Source organism: Poeciliopsis prolifica, unplaced genomic scaffold (genome assembly GCF_027474105.1).
Source record: "Poeciliopsis prolifica strain line A6 unplaced genomic scaffold, Auburn_PproV2 SCAFFOLD007, whole genome shotgun sequence".
NCBI lineage: Eukaryota > Metazoa > Chordata > Actinopteri > Cyprinodontiformes > Poeciliidae > Poeciliopsis > Poeciliopsis prolifica.
In genome coordinates this window covers 9,232,951-9,243,857 of record NW_026562382.1, presented here as the reverse complement: position 1 = coordinate 9,243,857, position 10,907 = coordinate 9,232,951, and the positions used below count along the sequence as shown (strand labels likewise).

Sequence of the window (10,907 nt, the reverse complement as noted above, 5' to 3'; positions counted from 1 at the left end):
TGTGAAACAGCTTCAGATTATTCAAGCTCTCAGTCAATCAGAAATAATATGCAGAGTGTTTCATTACTTCTTTTTGTTTAACTATGGAAAAAACAATGTCTTGAATATTTTAATAGGATTTCAGCACAGAAATGTTCGTGAAATCGCCAGAGGGCTTGTTGAACGATTACATTCTGTCCTTCCCATGCAGTGTGACACACAACATGGTTTGCAGAGCTAAGGAAGACAACAGCAACTCAAATGAATGCATATCTTTTATTCATTAGCTAACTACTAAATAAAATGGCACACTGTAGATATTTTAATCCCACAAATTCCTAGTTGCACTTTGTTTTTCCAAATAAAGAGACATGAGATTTTTTATTTTTTTTGCCTTCAAAGACAAAGCAAGTTTTCAATGGAAATGCTGATGATGTGTTCTATTTACAGAGGCTGACACAGAAAAATTACTGTTTTGTATGAAAATCAAACAATGCAAACACAGGCAAACAAGAGAAGTTGGAATAAGAACCAGAGACTGCCCCAGTTTCCTCTTTGTAATTTAAACATTTGCAAATATTCACACAACAGTCACATTTAATTCTAGCATGTTTAGATTAGTAATATTTATAGTCTTAATAGGGACCAAAAAACAATTGCATATCGTCAGTAATAACCACGTATTGAATAAAAAAACTTTACAAATTTCTGGTATATACAGTAAACACATTTTATTACACTGTTGCATTGTAGAAAATAAGACTGACCCAAATATAAGCAAGAATTAGAGATGTCCAAACTTTCTGTCATTCATAAAGCATAATTATTATTATTTCTTTTTATGATGATATATTTGGCTCTGCACATTCAACCATAATCTTAAAAAAACTAATATCTTCTTCTTGCTAAATAAACTTTAATGCTGAGAAGTTGACTAATGTGCCAGACTAATATCAGCATCTTTACTCTACTTCAATATGTGATTTGGCTAAAAAATATGTTTCAAAGTAATTCTACCCAACAGTGGGCACAGGTAGCTCTTAGAGAAAGTAATTAACCTGGTTCAGAAACTAATAACTTTGCTTTGAATGTCTCAAATTTAATGACAACTGTTCCAGCTGCTGTTCACCAGTAATTATATTTGAGCACTGCACAGACTAGGTCACAAGACACAAGCTATATTTCCCAAAAAAATGTCATGCAGATTTTGAGCACATTTTTGAGATGTCACAAAAAAGGAAAGAAATAGAAAGAAAGAGAACGTGAAATAGACATGTTTCCATCTGCATGTTTGGAGAAAATCAACCAGGCTATGCAATGCAAAGTTTAATTTGTCAAATGTTGACATTATGCATAGCTGTAATGAACAAGAAGTAGAAGTTGCAGACGAGCATTCACCACATATCTCAGAAAAATGAAGATTTCCAGAAATTTTACCCCATTGGCAAGTTGACAGTTTTCTTTTATGTCAACTAGTATTGGAGATGTCACTAGAGAAAGAAATGCAATTTTAAACAGTGTGGACATAATATATCAAATTAAAACTAATGTACCTTGTCCTGATGCAGCTGGACATTGTGAGTTGAGTGTGTATTAATCTGAATACACACTCAACATTAGACTGGATCAAGAGCAACACATGTTTTCAAGGTTGTGTAAGGATTTGATCCCAAAAAATCAGCTTAATTTTGTTATATTTTAGCCTGAATTTCATAGGTTTTGCAATATACCACCATACCTGGCAAGGAAAGAATATGTCTGGCTACTCAGGTCAATAAAGCTGAACTATTTTTCAAGCTATAAATTTCAAAACCGAGTTTGCAACGAATGACTGCACTGCTGAGACAGTAGACCTGGGATCACCTCAGGACATCCCTAATACAATTTAAGAGACTTTCAACAATATCTGAACACATTTTTTTTTTGTCTTTTTTTGCTGCTTTTAACTAAAAAAAGTTATCACACACCACAAATTGAACAAACTTCAAACCTGATACAATCAAACCAACAATGCATTTTGTACTGTTTTTACCTCTTTCATTTTATAGCAGAATATTACTAATAAAAAAAACATTACATAAAAATATAGCTGTGCAGGTACATATCATGCATCAGCTGTGAATATTTCAGCACACTTTCGCTAATCAGAAAAAAAAATAAACCCATGACAAAGTTGATACAAGAAAGGCAACAAATCAAGACATCCTCCTTGCTTAGCATCATGCTGCAATATAAATCTCGCTGTCATGCAGAAACAGTGCAGAAAGAGCATGTCTTCTGATTGGTTGAGCCATGGTGACAAGTTCAGTGCATTTGAGAAATAACTATGTATTTAACTGTCAGGGAAAGTCATATTTCTTGGCTTACTCTATTACCCCAGGACCTGATTACACTAGATTAAGACTGGATGATGTGCTTAGTTTCCTTTGAAGCAAGTCTTATGCATAGAAATAACTTTATCCGATTAACCAGTCATTTATTATGATTTTCTATCAAACAGCTCTTAGTTGTCATGATATATCCTTCACCATAAAGACTTAAATGACTGAAGTAAAGGTGCCACAGTTGAAGAGATGGCATCATAGTCATAAAGGTTCTGTGACAACTGAGAAATGAACAGATTGTCAGAATGTCATCTATATCTATGCATAGTAAATAATTTGCAACATAATGTAACCCTTCTGTCTGCATTTATCAGACCATATCAGTGGCTATATGCATGTTTTTCTATGTGAATTTACAAAAGTGACATCATCATTGATCAGTAGAGTCAATAGTACATTTTCTCATCATCTATTATTAAAGAAAAGAAAATATATATAAAAAGGAGTTTGTTTTTTTATAATATAAAAATAGTTGTTTAACAGAGGCTGATGTATGCTTGAGGCCAATAAATTTTCTCTAAATAAAAGCAATATTGAGACAAAGCATGAAACAGACCCAACTCCAAACAGCATACCAGTGTCAGGTTTTCAGTAGGCAGGTTGCAACCAGGCCAGATCACCAATCTGAACAAACAACCATGAACACATATGCACATTGATGGGCAATTTAAACTGTCCAATTCATTCCATTCAAGTATTTTTGGTGTTTGGAAGAGAATATCTTGACCTGCACAGGGAGAATTTGCAAAAAACACACAATAAGGTCCTGACCGAGATTTAAACCCAGGAATTTCTTGCTGCAAGGCAACACTATGGACAACTGGGTCACTGTGCAGCTCTATACACGAATGTGCAAATGCAAATTTGTTTCAACCAGTTTTTAACCCTGTGCCATGGGTTGAAAACTGGCGTTATGCACACATTTTTTTGCTGTTCCCTGACATTTGAAATTCGAAAGTATTTGCGAGCAACAGTGAAATCAACAATTGAGATGACTTTTATATAAAAGAGAAATACCGACTTGATTACTTACTTAATCCCTTTTTTAATATCTCAGAAGCGGGTGAAATTTCATAATTCTCAACATCAACATGCACAATTAATGACTTTGATTTGAAATACACCACTTTGTAACTTCATTTCACCACATTTGACAACCTCTTGAATTTTTTTGAGTTTTCTTTATCTTTTTGTAAGTTAACAAGTTAAGTCTCTATTAAAAGATGCCCTTCTCCTTGTATGTTCAGTGCAGGTCCTGAACAATGAACATCGAGGACAAACTGACAGAAGCCTTAGACTGTCAAAACTTGGAAATAAATTCAGAAGCAGTATATCGTTAAAATGAGAACATTTTCACATTTTAACAAGTTTCAAGTCTCACTATAATGTGAAAGTTTCATGTTATAATGAGCTACTGCTGAGTTTACTTCCTAGCTCTGACAGTTAAATGCTACAAACTAAAGCAAACAGAGAAAATACTATGCTTGAGTTCTAGTTTGATGGAGAGTCAGGCTCAGGTGAACATTTCTATTTCAGGACTACCAAGTCTGTCGCAAAATTATTATTTTAAGGTTCTCATTTTCTTGTTCCTATACACATTCCAACCTAGTGTGTAAATAAATCTCTTTGCAGCTCTTTCTCAGCCTGAAAAAAACTCAGTTGTTGGTCCAGATTATTTACTCAAATTAATTTACTCACCCACTTTTTCTATTATGGTAATTACAGTAAACACTGGTGTCCCTTCTTTGATGAGGTTGAGCTAACTTATATGATTTCATCATCTAAATTAAGTCAAACCTGACACTGACAAGGTGTCTTGTTGTGGGTCAACAGCTATAGTTCATGCTTAGTCACACTGAGCAGAATGGACTTTTATTTTACACTAAGTATTAAATGTGATGTTATGGAAATACTGCTGCACAGATGCACAAGAAATACAGGTAGTATGAATCAAACATTTAACAGGGTTTTTGTTGCATATTTATGTTTTTATGCTTTTTGTTTTTCGATTGCTTTGGTGTTGATTTAAGGAAATTTTAAAATGGATGTACATTTATATGTAGTAAAGTTGCAGAAACTACATTTGTACAAATTTGTAGTGCAGAGAACAGATATAAACACATCCGAACTGATACAAATTTTTGGTTACTAATCACAAGTGCAACAAGTATTAACTTAATCTAAAACATTGTCTGGTTGGGAAATGAGATGTTATCACCAGAGGGCTCTAAGTATTCAAAAGAGGCCTGTGTAATACTGTCATGGTACAGATGATCATTACATTTCTCCCACCTATCTGCTGTAGTGAAGACATTCACTGCATTCATAATTTATGTTTGTGGTAAAAATGAATATTAACGTATTTTATATAATTGTTCTACGGTTATTAATCTTGAATGACACATTTTGATGAGGACTTGTATATCAATTAATAAAAATTTACTTGAATTTTAATGCTTGTGTTTCATACAAAAAAGTAAGAAAATTGACAGAACAGGCTGTCATATGTATATCTCTGTCAAATAACATGAGCTTATTTGGAGGTGAAGAACATATCATATTCATGGCTCATTTATACTCCTAGAATGCAGCCAATTTCAGAGTTAAAGCTTAGGCTCAAATTATTGTCAGTGGTTCTCTTCAGGGTGAATTCAGTGAAAGGGTGAGTCATAATTGCCCTGAATTTGAGTTTTATGTTCATATTTGCAAACTCAACTGCAAACAACACTGGACTGAAGTGTTAAGTGACGCTTCAAAATGAATAATTGCCCTCTTGTACCACTCGCTCCGTAAAGCGTAATTCCCAGAAAAGCATTTAATATCTTGCACTGCAGTTTGCTGAGCCGAGAAAATTGTCCCTTTTTTATTTCAAGTCAAACACCACACAAATGCATCCACACCGATCTTTGAGAGGACAGGTGCTTTAAAACTGTGTGAATGTAGTTCGTTTTTCCAGAACCTCGAGGTAATCTGGATCAAGATGAAGCTTTGCTTTCAGTTCCCAGTACTCGCTCCTGTTGGGTTCCACATAAACAGAACTCGGTGTTGTACAATACAATATTGTCTGTTGTATTCTCTCTGGTTGCACATATTGATGCCTTGCATCAAAGTCTGAGGTATGCTGATTTGATGAGTGTACACCGTGTCTGCAAGGTAACGTATTGCTGTGGCGTCTGTTCTTGTCAGGTTCAAGTACATCTCTATAATAGCATGGATCGTCTCGGTAAGGGGTGGATGGCTTGTTAAGAGGCTCTGGAGTGGTGGCGCTGTACTCTGAGCTTATCACGTTACTGGCTGCCTCTTCATCTAGGTTACCCAGAAAGGCGCTGCTTAACTCGTCAAAGTCTCTAAATCCATCCACTGATTTGTTATCCATGGGAGTTTGTGCAGCAGTTCTGCATGTGGCTTCAGTAGGAGGTGGGATATACTCATATACATGCCCAGCTGATGTTCTTACTTTAGGAATGGATGCCTTTTTATAAAGGCCATACTCCATATTGAGAGAGCTAATGCAAGCATTCATCGATTCATTCTGCTCACTTTGACTCTTCTGGCGTCTCTTTTTTGTAGCCACAAACAGTCCCGCAGCCACAAACACAGACACAATAAATAAGAGGAGAAGGGCAAGAATCATTACAGATAAAGGAATAGTGTGGAGCTGAGTGTCGGAGTCTAAAGATGTTTCTATAGTGATAGTGCTCCCCGGAAAGGATTCCTCGGAGGGTGGAATCATAGAAGCAAGTGTATCAGAATTATTAGGGCAGAAATTAGTTGTCTTAATGTATCTCATATCTTCCCCAGCCAGCTTCTTGGGGGAGCCACAGATGACATTGTTTACAACTGTGCCCATGCTGAGCAGCTCCAGCCACATCTTCAGGTCTAGTATATTGCAAGAACAATCCCAGGGATTCTCATACAAATCGACTTGAACAAGAGCTGTTAATTGATCAAGTACACCCCTGACAGGAAGATACCGCAAGTGGTTGTTCCGAAGATTTAGTCTAGCTAATGTCAAGCCATTAAAAGTACCCTCAGGCAAAGTTTTCAAGAGGTTATTGTTTAAAAAAAGAAGCTGAAGTTTTGGGACATGTTGAAAAGTGTCTGCAGTTACTTCTTTAATGACATTGTACTCCAAATATAAGAACTGTAGGCTTTCTAGTCCATAAAACATGTTGGATCTGAGATGGTCAATCAAATTCCCATTAAGGTACAGTCTTCGCAGATTTGTCAAATCGCCAAAAGCTCTATCATCTACCCGAGCTATCCTATTGTTACCAAGATGAAGTAAATCTAATCCAGTTGCCTCAATAAAATCTGAGCGATGCACAACAGGGATGTAGTTCCCTGTAAGATACATCTTTTTGGGGTTGTATGGTTTAGGATTCAGATCAGAGATCTGTTCAATCTTTCTCTCCTGGCAGTTCACATTCAGCCCAAGGTCTGAAATCTGGAGATTGCAGGTGCAGGCAGTTGGGCAATCTAAAGGCACTGGAGATTTGGTCTGATATGACACAATTTGACCATAATTCTGTGGCTTATTGCCTGGGACTCGGGCGGTGGGTTTTGACTTTAATTTGGCTGACTGACGAGGTCCCTTGGTCGGTCTTGATGAAGATCTTGCAATGCCAGAAGCGGTGAAGGAGGCACCGACAGCTGGAGTGGTCCTGTAGTATGCGTCAATGCCCAAATGAGGAGGAGGTGGCATCTCATACTCAGCAATGGCTCTCCTTGGGCACAGCTCTTGCTTTGAAACCTCATCAAGGTCTCTTCCATGAAGCCGAAATGGGAACTCACAAACCACGTCCCCAACCAAGGCTGTGTACGAAATGCTTTCCAGCCAGGTCTTCAGAGCTATCAACTCACAGGAGCAGTTCCATGGATTCTCCTCCAGTTGTAACTCCACGACACTGTTCATGTGCTCCAGCAGACCAATGTAGGGAAGTACTTTGAGCTGATTCCCTCGTAGGTCTAAATGAGTCAATGGTACAAACTGAAAAAGGTTTACAGGCAGGCTAGATATTAAATTATCATTCAGAATCAAGACCTCCAGATGTCGAAGTCTGCTGAAGGCATTTTGCTCCACATGACTGATGTAATTATAATCAATCTGTAAATACTTCAGACTTTCAAGGCCAAAGAAAAACTCTTCCTTCAAGGCATCGATTTTGTTATTATTGAGATGTAATCGTTTTAATCCCTGCAGTCCATTAAAAGCTCCAGCTTTAACTTCTGATATTTCATTATTTCCAAGATTTAATATTGCAAGTCCTTTGTACTCAGCAAAATCGTTGGTAGAAAGCTTTGTCAAAAGATTCCCAGTAAGGAGCAATTGATACTGGGAGACGAGCACTGGGCTTATGTCAGAGAGTCTTGCAATTCCTCGGCTTTCACAGCTCACTGTAAGCATCCCTTCTCTTTCCTCACAGGCGCATAGTTCTTGACAGATTTCCCCATAATGGCCAGACATTTCAACGGTGCACACTGATGTCGCACCGAGCAAAACATATGGAATCCAAAGCTGCATTTTCCTGCAAATAATGGCCAAACTTGCAGTCCTGCTAAGGTGTCCTCAGTGTCATCTGGAATAAAAAACAAAACAAAACAAAAACACATCGTAATGGGAATCTGACAGCAACTCTCACATGACATCAGAAAGCTCACGAGTCAAGATTTGCTCTTACAATCAAGAAACTTTACTCTGAATTGAAAGGAACTTCTTCGAGCAGTGCAAAGGACAGAAAAAAAAGCAAAGCGAGGTCAGAGCAACTACTAAGAACAAAACAAATGTCTGTGTAGAGAAGCCATATTGCATTTGCTTGCAGAAACGTGAAAAAAGCAATTAAACACAAAACACAAGCTTCCAATTGAACCATACACCTCAATTACTGCAGATTAACAGACATTTAGCGTCTTACATCCAATACAGACATCCAGCATCATTTTCTTTCCAACTCCAGCTTGGAAATACATACCTCACGCACATTGAAGAAGATGTAGAGTCTTTCCTGGGTGCTTCAGCGCATCTTTTTTATTTTTTAATCCTTCGAAGCGAAACAGAAACAGGGATGTAGACGCAGCCGTCGTCACTAATGCACAGGAGAGGATGAAAGAAACGCTGATCAACCATAACTGCCAAATGCTTCTCTTTCAGCTCGCTGTGCCGGAGGAGACACGGGAGCGATGCTCGGTAACTAAGTTGCTGTTCTCTCTCTCTCTCTCTCTGTTTCTCTCTCTCTCTTTCCCTGTCTCTCTTTTTCTCTCTTCCTCTCTCTGGACGCGCGCAAACACGCTGCCTCTCACTCGGCGGTCGAGAGGATGTCAAGTCATTTCATGCACAAAAAATCAGCTCAGTGGAGCATCATGCAGAGATCCACCCCCCCACACACTCCCCCATCCCATCTAAATTCACCCGCCACCGTCACCCACTCCTCAACCACCCCAAAAAGATGTTGACCTACCTACCAGCAAGAAGTCCGCCAAAGATATCAATGATTAAAAGTCTGAGGCGTGCTTCCTGCGTCGGAAACAACGCATCTTGGCTATTCATGCAGAAGACAAACCCAAAACAAAAGAAGGAAAAAAAAAACGCCCTGCCAACGCCAAGTTGCATCATCTCTTCATATAATCTGCCAGACCTGGAATAAGAAATGCCTGCAGGGGGGAGATAGCGATGCAGCTTGAAAAAAAAGAAAGGAAAAAAAAAAAAAGAAAAAGAATAATCGTGTCACTGTCTGTCTTTTTGCAGACATGAATCGATTACATCTTTTCCACCATCTGGCTCTTCCTTTCCATAGCTTGTGGATTTGGACTAATCCAAAGTAAACTGATATAAGGTGCTGTTGTAACTTTTTCTTTCTTTCTACGTTACACGTAGAAATAATATTTTGAATATGAAATGTACTGGTTTTAATATTCATATAATAGCAATAATAATAAAAACAATATTATTGATTATTATTATGTCTAATCACAATAACTAGTCTGAATCGACTAGATCAATTAATTAGATTTTACTTTTAATACATAGCAAAGTTGTTGCCTATGGGCACCAAACTTAACAGCTCCATTGACCTTAATATATATTTGAAATCTTTAAGTGAATTTTTCATTTAATTGAAAACCAAGAGAAAAGTCTGCAAATAATAAATAATCACACCAAAAAATTGTGAACTAAATACATCATTTTAATTTACTGCTAGAGTAAACATGGGATCCAGAGTTTATAACAGATGAGTGACTTGCTGCATTTCCATTAACCATAAAATTGTGCAAATTGAAAAGGAGTTAATCTAATGGAAACAAACAAAAAACAAGCTTTTTCAATAAAAAGTTTCTTTGCCAGGATGAGGTGGTTTTTCAGCCATATCAAAATAGGTGTAATCTGCAAAACTGTAATGGAAAAACTTTGTTCGCATCACACGAGTCATGTGATCAACAGCCAGAAACGATGGAGGAAGTGGTAGGAGGATGATGGTTTGTTTTAGTTTTTTTTTTTTTTGGACAAAGATGATTCCATCAGAGCTCTACCAGCATCAACCAGTTCATTAAAAGTTGAGCTACAGTTTCCAACATATTGAATCCATAGCTCTTCTCTATAATCGGCGTCTACAGTTTTGCCAAAACACCACATATGTAGTCACTGCCAAGGCTTTTTGCTCCAATGTTTTCTCTAATGGCTTATAGATGATGAGCGCTAATGCCATGGCTCAATTATGATTATATTTAATCTAAATGTTGACATTCATCACCTCCATGATTTTAAATTACTTATTGTGTGAACAAGCTTGATCACGTGTGATTTTAATTTAATTTCTTACTTAATGGAAAAACAGTTACTAACTCTCCACTGATTTTGGGGTTTTTAACACAAATAGGACAGACATTCTTATAAAAGGTTCTATTCACCTGTATTCTAAAATCAATTAGACGGTTGCTTATTTTTCCCCAGTAATCAAATCCAATGTAAGAACATGTAGGGTTACATTTGACTCCTCATTAGGCCTTCACTTTCGCATTAGAGCTGTTTCTCATTCCCGTTTTATTTTTTAAAAAAACATTGCGAGACATGATCTCCAGAGCAGAAAATTATTCATGCTTTTGTGTCATCACATTTGGATGACTGTAATGTCATTTTTACCGATCTGGACAGATAATCAGTTTCATGTCTGCAGGCTATTCAGAATGCAGCAGTATGCCTTCATACTAAATCTAGCAAGTACATTCATATTCACCACAGTCTTACTCTATTTACTCCAGCTCGCAGTGGATTTTCAAATTTGGCTTAAAGTACTTGTTCTCACCTTCAGATCTCAGAATGTCCAGGTTCCTGATTAATTGTGCCAGCTTTTTACCAAACTCTCTGCTGCTCATGGCCTTTGGTCTTAAGCCCAGAGTCTCCAGGTTGTTCAACACACTGAACTAAAAACTAAAGGAGACAAGGCTTCTCAGTCTGTGGCTCCTAAACTGTGGGACAGTTGTTCCCTTCAGATTTACTTTACTGACTCTGTGGAGGACTTCAAATAAAAACAAGCAGGTGTCAGGACA

The 10,907-nt window shown here is 37.4% G+C and overlaps 1 protein-coding gene across 1 annotated transcript; it reads right to left on the bottom strand.

Moving 5' to 3' along the window:
- Nucleotides 1–236: 236 nt before the first annotated feature.
- slitrk5b (SLIT and NTRK-like family, member 5b) lies at nt 237–8,533 on the bottom strand. Its single transcript, XM_055032246.1, has 2 exons — nt 8,336–8,533; nt 237–7,942 (listed from the first exon to the last, which is right to left on the bottom strand). Exon 2 carries the CDS (start codon nt 7,885–7,887, stop codon nt 5,287–5,289), a length of 2,601 nt encoding a protein of 866 aa, XP_054888221.1. The 5' UTR covers nt 7,888–7,942; nt 8,336–8,533; the 3' UTR covers nt 237–5,286.
- Between the last annotated feature and the right edge of the window lie 2,374 nt (nt 8,534–10,907).

Coding starts and splice junctions, on each gene's coding strand:
- slitrk5b (XM_055032246.1), bottom strand. CDS start 7,887: ATGCAGCTTTGGATTCCATATGTTTTGCTCGGTGCGACATCAGTGTGC.